General features: G+C 44.2%; 2 protein-coding genes across 4 annotated transcripts in view; one reads left to right on the top strand and one right to left on the bottom strand.

Moving 5' to 3' along the window:
* The window catches only part of dnajc13 (DnaJ heat shock protein family (Hsp40) member C13), a 59,078-nt gene extending 51,895 nt beyond the window's left edge, over nt 1–7,183 (bottom strand). For all 3 annotated transcript variants that reach the window (XM_080855689.1, XM_080855690.1, XM_080855691.1), the window contains exons 1-2: nt 7,077–7,183; nt 1,752–1,832 (exon numbers count right to left, since the gene is read on the bottom strand). In XM_080855689.1, coding sequence (XP_080711815.1) covers nt 1,752–1,819 — 68 coding nt within the window. In that variant the 5' untranslated portion in view covers nt 1,820–1,832; nt 7,077–7,183. The remainder of the gene's footprint in view (nt 1–1,751; nt 1,833–7,076) is intronic.
* A 3,610-nt stretch (nt 7,184–10,793) lies between these two features.
* Nucleotides 10,794–19,080, top strand: lztfl1 (leucine zipper transcription factor-like 1). The gene is made up of 9 exons (XM_080854966.1): nt 10,794–10,909; nt 11,281–11,475; nt 14,740–14,797; nt 15,128–15,199; nt 15,337–15,402; nt 15,841–15,918; nt 16,889–17,065; nt 17,348–17,451; nt 18,711–19,080. Exons 1-9 carry the CDS (start codon nt 10,833–10,835, stop codon nt 18,727–18,729), a joined length of 846 nt encoding a protein of 281 aa, XP_080711092.1. The 5' UTR covers nt 10,794–10,832; the 3' UTR covers nt 18,730–19,080.
* The last annotated feature ends 2,488 nt before the right edge of the window (nt 19,081–21,568 follow it).

Genomic DNA, 21,568 nt, shown 5'->3' with positions numbered 1-21,568 from the left:
ATTGGAAATAGTCGCTTCTCTGAAGAAGGAGCCTTGGGGCCATGGCTGAAGTCCAACACTTCCACTGGTCCCAAACTGACACTTTCACTGCCATCCCTCCAAACTCCTAGGGGGGCAGGAAGTGAACTCTGATGCAGCTTGACAGCATTATCAGGGTTCATGAAAAGCTCAGATGCCTCATGCTTCTCTGTTCAAAATAAGCTCCTGTCCTGAGTGTGGGTAGAGCATTGGACGGCGGACGCGTGAAATGTGGGTCAGGCTGAGATCAGTCAGATTACTGGGATGATAAAACCAGTTGTGTTTCCCACTAGCAGGCCTTTTAAAGGAGGCTGAGTCTCAACCAGTTGTATTTCCCACTAGCAGGCCTTTAAAAGGAGTCTGAGTCTTTACCAGTTGTATTTCCCACTAGCAGGCCTTTTAAAGGAGTCTGAGTCTTTACCAGTTGTGTTTCCCACTAGCAGGCCTTTTAAAGGAGTCTGCATGGAGGGAGGGTCTCGTTCTGTCCCAGTTTGGCGGTGGTCCGTGTCCAAGAGACACAACAATGGCCGCCAGCGTTTTGCCTCTCAGCGCTCCCTACCCCCTCGGAGTGCATCCAGGGCACTGGGAGGCCTCTCCACTCGTCTGTCACCCTTCCCACACTCCCTGCTCTTCTTCTTCTCCTCCTCCTCCTCTTCCTCCTCTTCCTCCTCCTTCTCCTCCTCCTCCTCCTCCTCCTTCTTCTCCTCCTCCTCCTCCTCCTGTGTTCCCTTCATTCTCCTACTGCGCTGAAACCCCTGACTCATTGTAGAGCCGTCAGCATCACAGCCTGGGCGCCCGCAGTCCGTCTTTCTCTGTCCCTAGCAGAGCTGTCCGTCATCAGAGCTGCTAAGTTACCAAGTTCAGCGACAGCTCAGGTGGCACCCGGCCTGCATCGTCGCCGAGCAGCAGTCCGTGACCAGCTGTCACATGACCAGCCCTCCACACAAGCCAGACCACTAGAAACTTGCATGGGTGTTTTTTTTTTTTTGGAAAGCACATGAAACAAAACAACAGACGAGCGAGATTCTCACGCCGGCTATGTCTTTTAACTTGTTCTAAATGTTAACTAAATGTTCATTTTAAACACAGTAAACCGACAAAGTACACCTAGAATTGAAAGCGTATATTTCATAAATCTCGTTTCTAATCCAAATCTAACAGCAGTGTTGAGCCGCCTTTGAGGTTCAGTTTGAAGCTCATGTGAGGATGAGGACGTACAGGGAAATGTGTGACATTCAGAGAATAACTGACTCTGGGGTCAGGATGTTGACTGGAAAGAAGGGAAACTAAACCCTGGCCCCAGTCTCAAAGAGAAAGAGCAACCCCTCCACCACAAGAAACTCTATAACAGCACTCTGTAGGACACAAAAGGGTGTGAGGACAGAGAAAGACAAATAGAGGGGAGAGAGAAAGAGGGAGAGAGAAAGACCAAGAGAAGGGAGAGAGAAAGAGGGAGAGAGAGAGAGACAGAGGGGAGAGAGAAAGACAGCGAGAGGGGAAAGAGAAAGACAGAGAGAGGGGAGAGAGAAAGACAGAGAGAGGGGAAAGAGAAAGACAGAGAGAGGGGAGAGAGAAAGACAGAGAGAGGGGAGAGAGAAAGACAGAGAGAGGGGGGAGAGAAAGACAGAGAGAGGGGGGAGAGAAAGAGGGAGAGAGGGGAGAGAGAGAGAGCGAGAGGGGAGAGAAAGAGAAAGAGAGAGAGAGAGAGTGAGGGTGAGGTTGGGTTCACTTACTTGCCCCTCCAGGAGTGCTTGGTGGTATAGAAACAGGCCAGGTCTTTGTTGTCTTTGAGGATGTTCATCTTTTGGCACGGCCTGGGAGCAGAGGACAAGAACACGCAGTAAGATGACATGAAATATGACACACTTCCTGGACATTCAAAACTGACATTACAAATTCTGGCTCAGCAAGAAAAGAGAAAGCAAAACAAGCCACCTCCACTGATCACATGAGCACTCTTGACCGCGTAAATAGAACGATGCATTAAACTCGTAATACACATTAAGTTGTTTAACATAACTGAATACATGACATTAGGACCTACAGTGAATTCAGAACACTGGATGTGCTCATCAATGCCAATTGACTATACTCATAGATGGAAAAAAAAATGTCACCGACAGATCGCCATCAATCAGGACATACTGTCCACTCCACCCCACCGAAACTTAATTAGGTCAAGTTAGTCGTAAAACCCAAATTGCCTGGCGACAGTAACATGCCCAGACATTCCTCGGCATGTGAGGGAGCTCATTGAATTATTTGGACCCAGAAGACCGCTAGCTTGGAGTGCCTGCTCTCCACGAAAGCCAAACTCAGAAAGAATGTGGCCAAACAGACAATGAGAGGGATGGCCAGATGGGTTACTCAAAGTAGCTCTCTCATCTGTCATCCCTCCAACACCCCCTGGTCTTCTCCTTCTCCTCCTTCTTCTCCTCCTCGTCCTTCTTATCCTCCTCCTTCTTCTCCTCCTCCTCCTCCTCCTCCTTTTCCTTCTCCTTCTTATCCTCCTCCTCCTTCTTATCCTCCTCCTCCTCCTCCTCCTCCTCCTTCTTATCCTCCTCCTCCTCCTCCTTCTCCTCCTTCACCACCACCTTCTGTGTTCCGTTCATTCCTATACTGTGCTGAATCATGGGTCCAGAAGGTAGCGCTGGCCGGACCCTACGCGGTCTCCTGACCTCACCAACCTCCGGTCTCAACTCCTCAACTCACAAAACCAAAAATAAACGCAACGAGCCCACTTCACACACTCGAGACACATTTCACAAATGACCGCGCCCACAACGCCCTTTCCCTCGGACCGGGCGCAAGAGACAACGCAACCGAAGGCGGCAAGTGGCAGAAGTAAACAAACATCAACGAGACGCCGTTCAGTGGAGAAAGGATTATTTCCCCAACCGCAAAAACGAAAAAACCAGCCGCCATTCCCAAATCGACTGATCTCATTCTCCTTTTCTGAAGCATCACCGCTCCATGTGCAGCGTTGCGGAGGCCTGTAGGTGGAGGAACGCAATCTGTTGAATCATAATTACCATCTCATCGTCTTCAATACCATAGACTGATAACCCAAGGGCTGCCTCATGGTTGGGAGTTTTGAGCTACCTCCTATGCCTCGGTCTTGTGAAGGGAAAACCACTGCTGTTTGACTGTGTCGCTTTCAAAACCTCTGCCCGTGTTTCGGGGTAAATCTCACTCATGAGACGGGCATGAGACGGGCATGAGACGGGCGCTTTGGCTCAGATCAACTGTGGCACTCTGCCATGAAGAAAGGGGGAAGAAAGAATGGAAACTCAAAGTGAACAATTCTCTGCTGAGGAGAAACGGCTACATGTGACTGCTGAGTTTAAAGGCTTTTGAGAGATTTCAGTTTGATTTGTGTGCAAGGGAGCTCTCGGCCCAAAAATCTGCTTCACACAAGTCAAATCGAAACATTGCACCACCGACATGGAAAGAAAAAAAAGCAAAGGCAAGAAGAAACACAAAACGAAAGAGATACAGGGAGTGTGGGGTGACATCACAGAAAAAAAGACTAGGTGGGACAGAGAGCAAACGAAACTGTGAGTGAAAACAGGAATGAGATGGACGGAGAGGAAAAAATGAGCGAAACGACAGCAGGGCAACAGAGGGCATGTGAATTCCAGAGCAAGAGGGGAGGACAAAGAATAAAAGAGTTTGGGTAAAACCTTTTCAGGTCTCGGAGGGGTGATAACCTGACAGGAGCTGTGCGCATGCACAAGGCTGAGGCCGAGGCTTCGTCAGCATTCTGAAGCACCGCTGGAAACGCCTGTCTGCACTCTTCCTTCCTCTGCCAGGCCAGCACACAAGCAGATGGGAGCCCCTGCCCACTATGTAACCTGGCTGTAGTACTACTGAAGGCTCTAAGCCCAATGGCCAATGACACTGTCAGTGGGAGGACAAATGCCTGGGGACATCAACTATTTGCCCATGTTCGATGTCAATAATCTGAATGCATGTTTCTTTTAGAAATTCTTACAGTGAGGCCCTGTTCTTCAGTCAACCTTGATTTCAGATGTGTGTTGGCGGCCGAAGTGAAATCCTGGAGAAGGGGGCTGAATGCAATTACAAGACGTAACAATGGAATGCTTTTACGGTTGCCACATTTGCACCTCAACTAACCTGAGCTTAGATACGGTCAACTAAGGTCGTCCACCGACACGGTTCTGATCTGGGGTGAATTACTGAATGGGTAAATGACAGTCTCGCTGTGGGGGGAGGGGGAGACTCTCAGCACAAAATAGGGTATACTGTAATGGGCACATCACTCATTGTAATGCCACAGAGACCCAGGCACTCTACCTCATTATGGAGCTCCGGACAGCAAAGGCCACGGGAGGGGAAAGAGCGGAGAGCCGACAATGGAGGAGAGAGAACATGAGAGACGGAGTGAAGAAGAAAACAGAGTGAAACCATGGAGTGAGGGGGACAAACGTGGAGAGAGACAGAAGCGTAAAAAAAGAGAGAGGGTAGTTAACAATTAAGTGTATGTTTTAGAGAGAGAGGGAGAGAGAGATGGGAGCAACTGAAACCGTTCCAAGATGAGGCCATGTAATTGGCTCTCTCTGAGCTCTTTGCGTGGATCAATAACAGCTGACTTTACAGGACAGGTCGGGATTCAGAGATGATCTCTCTTTGCTTCTCCAATAAGGCTGGAACCCTACCTCCTTCGCAGGCAATCTGCACTATACATGTCAGCCTTCAAGACATGACAGGTCATTACATGTTTCTGTTATCTCATCTTCATTTATCTCACATTTCTATCCAAACCTAAGTTACCCATCCATTTCAGGATGGAGTAAGCAGCATCTTGACATGCCAAACATATAACAAGTAGGCAAACACCTGCACAAAAGCCACTGTACAGTTAAGGCTTGGGACATTTTTTTTATGAGAGTAGCAATGGATAATAATAGCTGCTAGCAACAAATGCATTGTAGAAGGAGAAGAGAAGAAAACGTGTGAATTCAAGAATGTCAGTGCTCACATTAAGAGGAATCACAACTTGCACTACTACTCTGCATCTGCCTTGGGTCTTTTAAAGTGTCTCTGTGTGTTTACAAACGGTAAGGCATTTAATATTCAGACCATAGGACCTATCATAACAAAAGGTGTTTTCCGAGGTCTGAAATGTGAGCAGGACCACCTATGACCATAAAATTGTTCAAACAATACCAGTTGCCAATCACTCAGACATCCAATACAGCATATAATCTGATCAAAGTGTTTGACATATTTGTTGCTTGCTCATTACCATGTTATCATAAAATAACAAGCCTGCAAAACCAGACAAACTAAAGTAGTATAAAAAGTTTTAAAATATATAATTAAAAGACAACACTGACACTTTCTAAGACCTTGTAATAAACATGTTTGCAAGACCAATATGATATACTGTTAATGAACTCACTCTATTCTGTCTTTTTTTAAGGATATTTTGATCTTGTCAAGCCAGGCAAAGGGGTCTTTTTTAGCCTAACCCGGTTGAACAGACATGCAGGACAAACAGTCATAGCATTTATGGCTTTTTATCAGAAGTAAGCAGCTCTAAGTACTATTCTGAATGTGAGTGTGACGAAGGAGAAACCCTGAGTGAGAAGAAACAGAAAAGACACATCAACGCATTCACAGTTTTGCTTCAACATAGACAGCTGTGGAGTCATGTGACGGCATCATGCCTCTAAGGTGAGACGAAGGTAAGCAGCACGTTAAAACGCTTGTAAAACTAGACAAAGACAACCAGTTCTTAAATTGTAATTAAGGGTATCCGTCATGAAATCGTTAACTGAAAAAATACTCTCTGAAAACAAAGACATATACTAGATACGTGTTGTTTCGTTTCTCCCGTGTACGTCGCTTTGGACAAAAGCGTCTGCTAAATGACTGAATTTAAAAGTTGTTGTTTTTTAGTTTTCCTTCGACCACACAAGGCAAAATCCCAAGCAAGCTAATTCAGCCATTTCCATGACGATTTAAATATCATGAAGCATCCTATTTGCAGTAAACTTTGAACAGCCACTGCCTCTGCACGTGATGCACATGACTCCAATAAAGAATTGACCACTTCAATTCACAAAACAAAAAAGTTGGTTTGCACGATTTCTGCATGAGAACTGCGAACCAGAGAGGCGAGGGCATGAAACGCAGGCTTTACTTTTATTTTGTGTAAATGAAAATATATTTACATAAACCTAAGTTACATTTTTATGAACGCTAACGCGGTAGCAAGCAACACATCATATTAAGAGGGCGCTGTCGCCTGCTGTCACTAACTTCATTAGTAACACCGCCTCCCGATAACAGCAAAGCTGCTTCCAGCAAGCAAATGATGGTTGCTGACGTACAGTGTTCTGCGTGCAAACAAATAGCTAACAGATAGCTTATTTAAAGCAATATTGAGATAACATTATCCAGATTGAACAAGAAGGACGCTGACAAAGCACAGTTGAAACGTGCAAACTCGATAAACAAAATAAGTAGCTAAAACGCACCCTGATTCTTCCTAGTTTCTCATATGTAATGTATCCGTTAGCTAGCTTAACTGTTAGCAAGCAAATTAACGTCCACCTCAAAATGAGTGCACTATTGTAACACAAACAGAATACCAGACTTAACGCCGATTTACATTACTTTGATCACACCCAGTTTGATACGGCGACTAGCCATCCATTTTAGCTCTCAATAACAGGCTAGGTTTGGTAACGTTACCTAGGCTATCTAGAGCGGTTCATCAAGCGGGCGGCCCAACTTTGGAAAAAAGAAGTCTTGATAAGCAGTGACAAGCTCCAAGGGAAACGTAACAATGATTTACCACATAAATGCTCTGTAATGGCCGTTCAGACGATTTTTTACAAGTACGAATTATGTTACGTACTATCTTGGTATTTATAGCTAACGGATGACTGTCTGAAAGGGAGGCTAATCGTTGATACTAGCTAGTTGCCTATGCTAGCTGGCTGGATTCATTGCAACCAGTCGAGGAATTTCAAATGGAGGTAGGCTATAATGCAAAGAAGACAGTTGAAGCCAGAATGCAATTTTACCTGGACGATCGGTTTCAGAAGCAAATGTGTTCCGTCCCTCAACCCCCCACCCTCCAATGTGCTTTGTTGCTTGTGTTTTGTTTTCCCAAATCGATGCTGTGGCTGATCAACTGCGCTACCCTCAGTCAGAAACTCAGGACGCTGCCATCTTCGTTCTGCTTCAAGTGTAAGAGTGCGCAGGCGCAGAGAACCAACCTGTCATGGGTCTATCAGCTGATTGGTTAGGCAGGAAGCACCTACACCTCGACGTCGAGGGCTAAGAAATGTGGCGGCCTGTAGATTTGTAGTCAGGACAGAAGTGCTTAGCCGCTCAAAATGTGTTTATTTTCTCCTCGAACTCCTTAACTGCCTAATTTCAACAAACGCCTAGGAAATAAGGTTAAATCAGGTAGAGTGAGTTAATTGAATGTTAAGTCATTTTTAAAGTTCGTCATAATAAAATTCGTGTCTTGCAGATAAATAATGTGATAATTAGACATAGGCCTGGGTTTAATGCTTAATTGGGCTTATATATGCTATCATGAAACTATGCACTTTTTTATGTTGAATACAAACGAAGCATAATTACCATGCCCTCTGACTACATGGACTGAATGAATAAGTAGACTACCTTTCTTAACATTTCTTTCAGTTCATCCACTTATTTAAATGCTTAGAACTCTATCCCACAGACTGACAGCTCACTTTTACTTATGAAGCTCTTTTGTAGGTCTACTAGCTCCCCCCAAAGGCTGTCCTTTGGACTGACTATAGTTGGCGGAAAAGTTGAATGGAGATTTTGTAGCAGCTCAAAATGGAAAATAGAAATATTTAGAGCTGAACCCTTTTCCCACTGATAGCTTCTCAGTCTCTCTCGCCATACAAACAGAATTGAACAGTTTTGCACAACAATTGCTCTTAAGGCAAATCAATTTTCAAAGGGCTGCTTTTTAACGTGGGATGTCTTACAAGATACATAGATTCCTATGTGCAAGTGTGAAAGTCTGGAACCACTTAATGTGGTTGAATGTAGAATTTGTACCACTAATAAATACTTTATCACCAAGTTTAACAAAAGCCATAATGGGTCCTGAGTCCTTTGTCACAATCAAAAATTATTTCTTTGTATAAGTTACATACGTAACCATTCCACCTATACATTTCATCCAAAGCCCTACCACACACACACACACACACACACACACACACACACACACACACACACACACACACACACACACACAGCAAATTTAAAAAGTTATCTGTACATAATCAGATAAATTGATTACACAGTGGTTTCTTGAGCACAATGTTTCAATTTGTCTCACATTTTTCATTTTTCTAATGGTCTAACTCCCACACCAGCCAAAATGGTATAACACATGAGGATGCTATTTTGATACATGAGTTGACTTTATACTGCTGATCACCCCTTGTTAACCCCTAGACACTGGTGAACTCCTTGTTCCACTTAGACACTGGTGAACATCAAGAAGAAAGCAATTGAGAAATCGTATTATTTTTCCACATTCAAAACCTAATGAATGTGACATGCAGAGCACCCAGGATTGAAATTTCCCAATGACCTAATCTCATCTTTGACCACTTTACTCTCCTTCAAAAAACGCCAACACACAATTGGACCTCATCCAAAAAATATATAAATAAATCTACTCACCGTGACTGAAGATAAAGGGGAAACATGTTGGCCTATGGTGTGGACTGCAAACAGAGTAATATGAAGAGGGATCGCACAGAGCGGTCACGCTATATGAAGCATCTGATCTAGGGAGGGCAAACATGCGCTGCCCATTAGCCTAATTCAGTTAACATCGGGCTACACTGGAGGAAAGACTTGTGTTCATGCTTTCTTTGGGGATGCTCTGAAAACAAAACGGACATTGACTCAACTTCACTCTCTCACCCGTGCGAGTAAAGAAAGACAAGCATGAACTTTTCTGAACTTTATCTTTTTAATTCTTTACACAGAATCAAAAGGGTAGACATTTGTTAGAGCATGTAATGGAACTGATAACAGAAAACAAACTAATGTGTTCATTAGTGGATATGGAGCGCTTATTCATGTGTGTGCATCTTCTATAGCCTACCCCTGGCAAAACACAAAACAGCATGCTTAACATTGCCGTACAAATAGACGGGCACTTTCTGTAGGCTACAGTGTAACAGAACTGCAGGCAAATTAAACAAAATGTCAAATGAAAGAAAAATAAATACATTTAGCATAGCTGAATTTAAAATATAATTGTATAATCAGCACACTTTATGGGTAGTTATTAAGTAAAACAGTTCAGTCTTAATAATTCTCAATGAGCTAAGGTAGGCTACACAATGCATATCTTACACTTCCCAAGGCACGCAGACGAGAAACCTATGAGGGGCATATCCTGCAAGTTGGTTAGTAACGCAATGACGCTATTCCGTTTCCAAGCACACCCAACTCCATCCATTCCAAACAAGGGGTTGCAGGAATTTTTCAGTCAGCTCGGAGTTGGATAACGGTTAGGTTAGGACTGAAGTTGATATAACCAGGAGGGTGCTGACAGTCCCTTTACAACACTTTAAACATTTATTTTGCACTCCTCTTTGGTTTCACGAATTGCTTCGATAGTAGAGATCCATAATGGTAAGTAGCTTAGCTGGCTAGTCCATCTCTGCATGCAAGAGTTGATGACAGATACAGTTAGCCAATTGTCAAAACAGCGAAATTGCTGTCAACTCAAGATTGTGTTTAAGCGATAGATGAAGTTGGTGCTGGTAATGTAGCGACTGTGTGGGTAAATGAAAAGGAATAGGCTGTTACTGCCTAGTTGCGCGCTGAGGTTACATGGGTTAGATAAACTGTTTCTCCTCTCTGACAAGCTATTCTGGAGATAGCCAGCGCAGCTAGCAAACTCGTTTATCATTTGATTGGGTCCCAGACAGGTAACAATAAAATAGGAGGTTGCCAATGAACGTGTCTCTTTAATAGCGTCACCCCTAAATGATGCAAGAGCTAGCTTTTATCTGCTGTTTATCTGTTCACAGACGTAACGTTAGCTCAGAACTTGAGTTGAGTTTGAAGATACAATCCTGTTGTGCAAGTAGTTTTTTATCTATCAGTAGCTAGTTAACGTCACCTGTTTACACACAGCAGATAACACGTGAATACAAGCTAACATAAACGAATTAACTGAAGTAACCAGAATGTGTTTAGTTCCACATGTTGCTTTTCAAACTCTGTAAACACTGTCGAAACTGAAACAGCCACTCATTTTATAAACCACAGCGTCAATGATGATAGGTTGTGTGTTCTTTACACGCTCAGTAAGGGGAAAACTGCATCCAGTCTAATGTTTGCACCACTCGATTTTCTGAGCGCTTGGCCTTACACGATACCGCAAGATAAAGTGTAGACTACGCTACTGACTGTTTACGCTTGAAGGCGCTGTAGTTCTCTTAATCCTCAGTCATAGGCTTAACACCTAAAACATGTCAATACGACGCCCTCTGCAGGGCAAAAGGGAACATAGCTTTGTGTTATAGCCACTGTTAATTATTTCGTGTTGTGGACAATCCCTGTGCATATTAGAGTATGTGGTATGTTTGAATACCTGCGGTTTACGCAGATGATGTAGGCCATGACAATGATTATCAATAGAAAAACAATGTGGATTTGTTCTTTATGATGACGATTATGTATTCACATTGTGTGGGTTTATGTCAATACAGGGTGATTTTGGTTTCAATGAGCATCATCAGAATGAAGTCGTCAACTATATGCGCTTTGCCCGTGCTAAGAGGACCCTGAGACTCAAGACCATAGACTCCTGCTTTCAAGACCTGAAAGACAGCAGGTTGGCTACTTGCTACTTAACATTCATGTGTCCCAGCATGCAGATATTACAATGTGCAATCTCAATTCAGCCCCTATACTATGTGTGTATTATATGTTTAGCAGATTGTATTGTATATTTATTTTGTATATTTTTTAGATTTATTATAATATAATACATCTAAAATCAAAATTATGTTTATTATATGTGTAATTTATGTTCAGAGTACTTATATGTTATGTTATTATTATTTTAGTTATGCTATGGTAGGTTGTTGTGCGGTGTCTTGTCCTTAGAATTTCAATGCCCAGTCTGACTCTGTGTATCTGACAAATAAATACTTGAACTTGAACTTGAACCTTCTCTTCCCCGCTGATCTCCTCGTCCTGAAGGCTGGTGGAGGACACGTTCACAGTGGACGAGGTGTCTGAGATGCTGGACGGTCTGCAGGTGGTGGTCCGTGGGGAGGTGGACACAGAGCTGCTGAACATGGCCCACACCAACGTGCTCCTCCTGCGCCAGCTCTTCTCCCAGGCCGAGAAGTTCTACCTTCGGCTGCAGAGCGACATCTCTGAGCTGGAGAACAGGTCAGTCACACACACACACACACACACACACACACACACACACACAGAGAAACAGGTCAGTCATACAGGGAAGCCTGGCTGGCACCAGGGGAGGGACATGGGAATGGAAATGAGCCCTAGTGACTAGTGACTGTTTACGGCAGAGATAGTGACACACACACTCTGAATTTTATCTCTGCATTTTACCCATCCAGACTAGTGATGCACACAGTGAAGCACACAGTGAAGCACACTAACTCGGAGCACTGAGCTGCACTGAGGTGCCTTGCTCAAGGGCACTTCAGCCGTGGATGTGGGCATGGGAGAGCAGTGCTTTTTTTCCTACTGGTCGGGGATCAAACCGGCCACCCTTCCGGTTACAAGCCCGAAACCCTAACCAGTAGGCCACGGCTGCCCACATATAATACTTATATACACATGTGCAGTCAATGCACACCGGTCCATGTGGGCACAAGCCGTTGTGCAGAGCCGTGAGAAGGTGAAATCCCCCTTTTGTCAGGTCCTCGCACTCCTGCAAAAACTGAATCTAACACGCACCACGCACGAGAGAGATACTTTCAGTATTAGTATTCAGAAACAGTGCAAAAATAAACAAATAGACACTCACACTGTATACTGTATACGTATATATATTAGTTATATTAGTCATATGTGTTGTGTAATATTGTAATGCAATGGTGCAGTGCCTTAATAATGTTTTATTAATGCAAATGAGAGATAAAACTTTTGTACTATGTCCATCACATCTTAATGTACCTTAATATCTTAGAAATATATCACAGTCAACACTCAACAAAATGCCTTTCTCAGATTAGGAACATTAGCCAGAGCACATGGATCAGTCTTAACATTGTTATTTTTTTCTTTTACAAATGTTTGCGCAAAAGAATCTCTGTGGATATGAACATCACTTAACCTACCATCCCCAACACACACACACACACACACACACACACACACACACACACACACACACACACACACACACACACACACACACACACACACACACACACACAGAAACACAGATGGGGAACAACCTCAGGTGAAAAGGTCATCTCATGCAGCAGCTCCCCTGATGTCTGATGTTGCATTGTGAAGCCGTTTTTGCCACCCACTGATCCTCTGCCTGTGGTTGAACAGCAGAAATGATAATAACTCAACAGACCACATACACACACACACACACACACACACACACACACACACACACACACACACACACACACGCACACACACAGACCACACCACTGGTTTGGACGCTTCAGTGGGCTGCTTTTCCCCCCCTAAGGGAAAGTCTTTTGTGGCGTATCATAATTACTTGCTTTTTCCACCATTTACATTGTGTCAACATCTTGCTTGGTCAAACAAGAGAAGGTTCTAAATTTGTATTACTTTAACCAACAGTTTATCTACAGTGCATTTATTGGCAGAAGAAGCATGCTAAATTATCCCTTTGACGATAATGGAAACAAAAAAAAACTAAAAATGGAAAGATTTGAATGGTTATATAGTGGAAAGTCAGTCAGGACTGCAACAGATTGTATTCTTTTGTGTAAGATCACCCCCTCAAACCTTGTTGCACAGAACTCGTTTGATAAAGTTAGCATGACTTCTAGCTCACAGACAATACTTAACCTGTCCATACCATTCTTCCAATTTCTCGCTGTGGTGCAGACATGCGCAAAACTACCTCTTCCGGACAACTGGATGGATCTCAACACGTTGAATGGGGGTTGGAGCATTCCAAGAAGTCATTGCATTAAATGTACTGCAGTGGGCTTGGTTGGCAAGTTGCCATGGGTTACAAAAGGAAGAAAGGAAACCTCCATTACCAAAATGGTGTGTCGAGAGCTTGTTTTAAGAGGTTTGTCCAGCCATCAGATACTGAGATGATATGGTGAATTTCGCCTCATCCGCAGAGGTTTGGAGTGATGCAATAAAACTGGCTTTAGTTAAGCCTGATAATCTATCTGAGGTGAGATAGCAGTTCAGTTTGACCATGTCCTGATGTTCATGATGTCATGTCTATACTGAACTGACATAAAAAGAATCATCAGTTTGACCATGTCCCCAGTGAAACGTCACCGTGATATATTGTCACCTGGGTTGATGTCCAATAAAACATTTTGTGAGAGAAAGGAGTTGGGTTGCTTTGCATCACTGCTCAGAGCAGTAAATGAAAAAGCAGTAGCAGAATGAGCAATGGCCTAACCCCACAGCACTGCACACAAGCTTGCACTGAACCTTGTTTGACCTTGAAAGGTAATGATGGGAACAGAACTGAAGAAACTACTTCAAAACAAAACAAAACAAAACTACTTCAAAACAAAACAAAAGATCAAAACCAAAGGATAGAGGGCAGTCAACGGCTTTTTCGACTTTTAGCTGCCGCCTCTCGATAGCTGCGACTGAACCTTGTTCTCACCTTCATTTGATAATAAACATCAGAAGTGTACACACATTCAAACGCGAGACCACCTCCCCTTTCCCAAACTAGTGAGGTGTTTCAGGCGGTCATGCTTTGATGAAGCAGGGAGAACGCCCTCACCCGAGGAGATTTCAACGCTCACTGCGGCCTTCTCTAACCACACACTCTTAACACACACACGTACTTCACACATGCTCACACATACACACAGATGTGCATGCTTTTGTTGTTCACCACAGACTGTGTTTGTGTGTTGAACTGCCTCCACGGGGGAACTGGGAGGTGTAATATTTTTCTCATGAAAAGAAACGTAACGGCCATATGCAAGCGAGGCGTGTGTGTGTGTGTGTGTGTGTGTGTGTGTGTGTGTGTGTGTGTGCAGGCTCCCTCCGGCTTCCTTCCCTTCCCAGCCACCACCTTGAGAGTATGTGCTCTCCTCGAGGCCTCAGAGAGTCGCACCTGTTGAACTACGTGATTGCGTGATTGATTGCTCTCTCTCTCTTTCTCTCTATCTATCTCTCTATCTCTCTCTCTCTCACTCTCTCTCTCTTTCTCTCTCTCTCTCTCTCTTTCTCTCTATCTATCTATCTATTTATCTCTCGCTCTCTCTCTCTCTCTTTCTCTCTATCTATCTATCTTTTTATCTCTCGCTCTCTCTCTTTTTCTCTCTCTCTGTCTCTTTCTGTCACTCTCTGGCTTGCACAGAAGATGCTTTGAGCTATGGTTGCATAACGTTCCATTTAAAAAAGACAACAAGTTCTTTTCATTCCCCACATTAACTTTTTGTTTCTTTCTCTCTCTATCTTGCCTTTCTTCTGTCTTTTCCTCTAAAGGGAGCTTCTAGAACAAGTTGCTGAGTTTGAGAAGACAGATTTTAAATCTGGCAGAAAGGTGAGAGACAAAAGCACTCTTACTAGCATTTCCCTGGGCCTTTGGTGCTCAGATGACATCTGGGTCTGGGTGTGATACAGCACTGACTTGTGAAACATGTTTAACACTTGTTCTGTGGGTATTCCTTCTGTCATGCAAACCAGTGCGGCCTACGCTGCAGCACTTATAGCTCGTGCAAAGAAAACCCAGTGTAAAATGGAAAGTCCCTGTCAAACTATTAATTAACTATTCAAAAGGCTTTATTCTCAGAAATCAACCCCGTGTGAACATCATGTCGTCAACATTATCATTGTGGCTCTATTGATAACCGGTGTCTCTCTTTTTTGTTAGACAAACCAGGAGATTAGCAGACCAAAGTTAGCACCACTAAATGAAGGCGGCATTTCCGAACTACTGAACAAGGTAACTTTGATTTCAGCTGTATGACCCTAGCAGGCATATACAATGTGACCAATGTTACAGCCATTACATTGGTAAACTGAGCTTTTGCAAAACGTGTGGCATGCTGCAGTCTTTAATATGAATACTACTTTTTCCAGGAGATTGGAAGACTCCAGGAGGAGAATGACAAGCTGAAGGCCAGACTGCGGACCCTGGAGTCTCAGGTATGCAGGATGGGTTAAAGTCACCCTGTCCTCATCTTGAAACAAAATGGAGAAATGTGCTACACTGTGCGTCTGAAAAGCGCCTGTGCAGAGACTGACAGATACAAGCCTAGTCGAGGTCCAGACAGTGCAGTTGTGGTCTGATCCCTGCCAAGACACCTGCTTAGAGGAATAAACCCTGCAGGAGGAAATGAAAGGACATGAGTTTCTACATGGTTGAAAAGATGGATCTGTTGGTCGACGGATGGAACGATGTAGGTCTTTATGGATGGATCGGCCAGGGACAGATGACGGAATGAATAATGTATTTGTACAATAAAAAGAGTGTAGGAGTGTTGTGTTATGATCTGAGGTTCTGGTGATTTTCTGTGTAGTTTCTCGGCATCACACACACACACACGCTCCTCATGGTTCTCCATGCTCTCTTGTTTGTGGCAGGCTACGGGTGCTCTGGACGAGCGGTCCAAGGCAGAGAGAGCTCTGAAAGATCTGCAGGTCACCCAGGGGGAACTGCAGGTAAAGACACACACTCCCTCACAGACACACACACTCTCGCAGACACACACTCTCTAGCAGACACACACTCTCGCAGACACACACTCTCTAGCAGACACACACTCTCTAGCAGACACACACTCTCTCTCAGACACACACTCTCTAGCAGACACACACTCTCTCTCAGACACACACTCTCTAGCAGACACGCACTCTCTAGCAGACACACACTCTCTAGCAGACACACACTCACACACACACTCTCACAGACACACACACTCTCACAGACACACACTCTCTCACAGACACACACTCTCTAGCAGACACACACTCTCTAGCAGACACACACACTCTCACAGACACACACTCTCTAGCAGACGCACACTCTCTCACAGACGCACACTCTCTCACAGTCGACACTCTCTCACAGACACACACTCTTACAGTCACGCTCTCTCACAAACACACTCTCTCACAAACACACACTCTCAGACACACACTCTCACAGTCACGCTCTCTCACAAACACACACTTTCTCACAGACACACACTCTCTCACAAACACACCTGTATCTGACACAGACTAGAATACTGTTAACTCCGTCACTCAGAATCCTTTGGGTTTTTAAATGCTTGTGTTCAGCAGCTTTCTTTAATAGTATACTATTTCTCGTTCTTCTAATTCTAAGTCTTCAGGGATGATGAGGGTCCTTTAGTGGTAGACATTTCTACACGGCACCCATCTTTAGTATTTATTATTAATTATATTTAGTGGTAAGGGTTAAGTTTTAAGGTTTTAGTGAAACTCAGGAACCTTGAGGAGGGCTTATATTGCTCTCTTGTTTGAGAGCAGTCTTCGTAGATTTAAACCATTAAGTCACATTCTTATGAAGACAAGTGAAGAAACAAAAAACAATAGTGCGGTGTGTACAGGAAGTGATGGTGTGTTTGTCCTCACCTGCCGCCCACCCACCCTCCCACCCCCACCACAGCTTGCAGTGCAGACACAGGAAGTGAGTGGCCTGGAGGACACCGTTGCCTCACTACAGGCCGAGTTTCAGAAGTCTCTGAGTGCCAAGGAGGCCTCGCAGCGGGACCTGCAGGAGAACCTGGTGGCAGCCAAACACGAGCTGCTGCGCGTGCAAGAGCAGCTGGCTCTGGCGGAGAAGGTGAAATGCTCTAAGCATGTACACCACACACACACACACACACACACACACACACCAAAAACCGAACATGCATAAATAATTTCCCCCCTTTTTATGCTATAACTTTGGGGTAATGTCATTGTCTGAACTTTATGTGAACGGACTTATAACAAGTTGCCACTGTTTGTGTGTGTGTGTGTGTGTGTGTGTGTGTGTGTGTGTGTGTGTGTGTGTGTGTGTGTGTGTGTGTGTGTGTGTGTGTGTGTGTGTGTGTGTGTGTGTGTTCTCCTTGGTATTGGTCAGGAGCTGGACAGAAAGTTCCAGGAGACGGCAGCGTACCGCAACATGAAAGAGATTCTGTCCAAGAAGAATGATCAGATGAAGGACATGCGGCGACGCCTACTGAAGTGAGTCATCCAATAGGACCAAGCAAGCGCTCTTCTGGGCCCTCCTCTCCATCTTCTCATCCAATAGGACCAAGCAAGCGCTCTTCTGGGCCCTCCTCTCCATCTTCTCATCCAATAGCACCAAGCAAGCGCTCTTCTGGGCCCTCCTCTCCATCTTCTGGTGTCTGTTGTAGCATCCCACTCAGTGCCTGTAGTCCACTGGGCCTTCCATGTGGTGCTGGAGTGAGCACTCAAAAAAGAGCGCCTCCCTTCCATAATCGACTACAGGCACTGAGTGAGATGCTGCATCAGAGACCGGAAGATCGAGGCCAGGAAAATATTGACCGTACAGTTCCTTTACAGTTATTTAAGTAAACAGACACAGGTGAATCTCTGTAAACAGGTAAACAGACAGAGGTGAATCTCTGTAAACAGGTAAACAGACACAGGCGAATCTCTGTAAACAGGTAAACAGACACAGGTGAATCTCTGTAAACAGGTAAACAGACAGAGGTGAATCTCTGTAAACAGGTAAACAGACACAGGTGAATCTCTGTAAACAGGTAAACAGACACAGGTGAATCTCTGTAAACAGGTAAACAGACAGAGGTGAATCTCTGTAAACAGGTAAACAGACACAGGTGAATCTCTGTAAACAGGTAAACAGACACAGGTGAATCTCTGTAAACAGGTAAACAGACACAGGTGAATCTCTGTAAACAGGTAAACAGACAGAGGTGAATCTCTGTAAACAGGTAAACAGACACAGGTGAATCTCTGTAAACAGGTAAACAGACACAGGTGAATCTCTGTAAACAGGTAAACAGACACAGGTGAATCTCTGTAAACAGGTAAACAGACACAGGTGAATCTCTGTAAACAGGTAAACAGACACAGGTGAATCTCTGTAAACAGGTAAACAGACACAGGTGAATCTCTGTAAACAGGTAAACAGACACAGGTGAATCTCTGTAGGGATCCTTTCCATATTGTCGGACCCTTATACATTTTACGAGTAAACAAGCGGTATACTCTAACACACTGGCGTGCGCTCGTAGGATTCCATTGTATGGTCGTTTTGTGGTCGCCGGTTTTAGCGTTCAAACTCCATACTGGACCAATTTCGATCATTAATTGTCCATGGTAGACCCATAAAGAGCTACAAATTGGGCCCAGGTTTGAAAATAAAGATGAAGTGTAACGTTTTTAACAAGCTGAACACTTTATACTGCCCTGGCCCTGTCCCTAACTGAAACTGTTCCCTTCCCGTTCTTCTCTAGATATGAGTCAGATGATTGACAAGTGGTTCAACACCAGAATGGAGTCCTAGGAGGGATGAAGACGCATCTTCATGAAAACTAGAAGCTACTTGCAGGAGTCTGACTCCAATCAAAACTTGTCTTCTGACTTGAGACAAAATAAAAAGGACAAAACAAGGGCTTTGTATACTGATGTGCAATTGAAAAAGAACTGAATTGTTGTAATATCTGAATATGTATAAGCTTTCTCAGAACACTGCAGCTCATATCACAATCCTGCCTATTTCAGGAGCAGCTTTTTCGGGTGAAAGGAGCCTCTGTAGCCGATAGCCTCTCTTAGAGCCTAGCAGCCAGGTGTTGTGAAGGTGGAGGAAAAAGCACCTTTTATCGCTTACAGACCCGTTCTCTTTTCGCTTTAGTTGACATTGCAGTTTCAACTGCAGGCAACTCCTTGTCTCTCTGTAAATCTCTGCAATGTCTGCAGATGATTTGCACGCTAACTAAACAGCACTTTGCAAGCACTATCATGCCAGCTGTGGTGGAGGGTATTTAAAGCCCCCCCCCCCCCCCCCCATCTTTAATGTGCGTGGATTGGAACATAGCAGCCTCAAGCTCCGTTTGACATATAGGAACATATTTCTATAACATAGAGTCATTTGTCTCTTAGGGAGACAGCCTATACCTTGCTTTACTCCTTTTTCTGTATCTCCACAGAAAAGCACAGTTCTTTCATGCCATGTTTTTTTTTTCCTGACTTAGCACGCTCATTTGTTAAGTTTGCGTTTTGTAGCTTGGTGTACTCCTGGCCGGCAGTTGGTACTGACAGCACATTTCAAGCGAGGAAAAGTGTTTACATCTATTGACACTTAATTGTCAAGTTTTATTTTAATCATTTAAAGGTTTTGTTTATGTCGGCTGTATTTATTTTGATATACTTGCTTTATTTCTTACATGTCTTTCAACGCACACCCTCTGTGCTTCATGCATTTGTATGACTGTTTGCATCTCAAATTGTTTGTTCACAGGATAGTGAATAAACATCGCCTCTGTAGTAATGACTTTCTGTGTTTGCGGTCCAAGTCTGTGCTGGATGTGTGAGATTTCACACCTATTAAGCTGTTGTTGTTTTGCGTTTCCACAAAAGCTGGGGGGAAATGTCACCATGACGCTTCGTTTCCCTTGACTGACCGCCCATATACAAGTGTGTGTGTGGGTGTGTCTTGAATACCAGTCATTTGTGAATCCTGTGACCAATTTGCTGTCGCCGCATCTCTCCCCATCCGTCAGGCTCCCAACATAGCACTATTTAAACAAACACTCAAAACTCACCTTTTCAGCCTACACCACCAATTTACGCCTACACCAATTTAATCCACTGCACCCCCCCCCCCCCCCTCCACTATTAGACTCATGTTTTTCAACTTCTCTTTCTAAATCTTCTCAAAGATTTCTCTTTCTAAATCTTCTCAAAGATTTCTCTTTCTAAATCTTCTCAAAGATATCTCAATCTCCAGGCTTAAAAGTACCTCAGAATCCAGCAGCACAGAGCTTTCAGTGTGCAGGTGCAAAGTCAGCTCAGCTGGGTTAGCAAGTGGTATGTTCACAGGAAATGATAGGTGTGTATGATGCTTCTTTGGGGTGACAAGAAAACAACATTAGTAGCCAGACATAAGTAATTTTTAGATAATTTACTTAAACTTTAGTACACAATGTAACGAAAGGTTGTGTCTAAGGTGGTAGTCCCATTACCCATTTCCCATCCTTTTCAAGTAACAGAAGATGGTATCTAGTAATAATTGTAAAGACATCTGCCATGCTATCACTTTAAAGATAGTGTGGAACACATATACCAGTAGTAGAACAGCATGAGTGTGCTTGGTCTAATACAAGACCGGAGGTTAGTAGGGTGTTTCAGATTTGCAACTAACAGCTCAAAGCCTTTCAAGACCAGGCCATGTCTCAGCTTACTCAATCTCAGCCCGTTTCATGTTATCAAGCTAATGTCTGAGCAACATACTAGTGACCTTTAAATTGCTCCAGTTGGACTTTGGCTGCACAGCCATTCATAGAGTGCACATGTGCACCAGTGGTTGTTCCCCATCATCCTTTCTATCTAAATGTTCCGTACTTCCAACTAATCCGTTCAAATCTACATCTGCTGTACTTTTTAGGCCCCCAGGTGGGTGACCAATAAATAACTTTTATGGACACGTCTGCATCGCAGTTCGGCCGCTGGGTATACATGCCACAGTGACAGGCTCTCCTTGGTCTCTCTATCTCTCTCGCTCTCTTTCTCTCTCTCTCGCTTTCTCTCTCTCTCTCTCTCTCTCCTTGCTCTCTCTCACTCTCTCTCTCGTCTTGCTCTTTCTCTATCTCTATCTCTCTCACTCTCTGTCTCTCTCTCTCTCTCCTTGCTCTTTCTCGCTCTCTCTCTCTCCTTGCTCTCTCCTCTCTCTCGCCTTGCTCTCTCTCTCTCTCTCGCCTTGCTCTCTCTCTCTCTCTCTCTCTCTCTCTCTCTCCTTGGTCTCTCGCTCTCTCTCTCTCTTGCTTGCTCTCTCCTCTCTCTCGCCTTGCTCTCTCTCTCTCTCTCGCCTTGCTCTCTCTCTCTCTCTCTCTCTCTCTCCTTGGTCTCTCTCTCTCTCTCTCTCTTGCTTGCTCTCTCCTCTCTCTCGCCTTGCTCTCTCTCTCTCTCTCTCTCTCCTTGCTCTCTCCTCTCTCTCGCCTTGCTCTCTCTCTCTCTCTCTCTCTCCTTGCTCTCTCCTCTCTCTCGCCTTGCTCTCTGTCTCTCTCTCTCTCTCCTCTCTCTCTCTCTCTCTCTCTCTCCCTCTCTCTTTTCAGTCCTTCCCCTTAGTAACCTGCTCTTTTCCCGCCCATATATA

This window comes from Sprattus sprattus, assembly GCF_963457725.1.
Source record: "Sprattus sprattus genome assembly, chromosome: 17".
NCBI classification, from domain to species: Eukaryota; Metazoa; Chordata; class Actinopteri; order Clupeiformes; family Clupeidae; genus Sprattus; species Sprattus sprattus.
The sequence above is the reverse complement of the archived record's forward strand: the minus strand, read 5'-3'. Positions and strand labels throughout refer to the sequence as shown.

Excerpts from the sequence above, each read along its gene's own strand:
- lztfl1 (XM_080854966.1), top strand. The coding sequence starts at position 10,833 with ATGCGCTTTGCCCGTGCTAAGAGGACCCTGAGACTCAAGACCATAGAC. Across the intron at positions 15,200-15,336 it reads TTTCCGAACTACTGAACAAG|GAGATTGGAAGACTCCAGGA; the intron begins GTAACTTTGATT and ends TACTTTTTCCAG. Across the intron at positions 15,403-15,840 it reads TGCGGACCCTGGAGTCTCAG|GCTACGGGTGCTCTGGACGA; the intron begins GTATGCAGGATG and ends TGTTTGTGGCAG.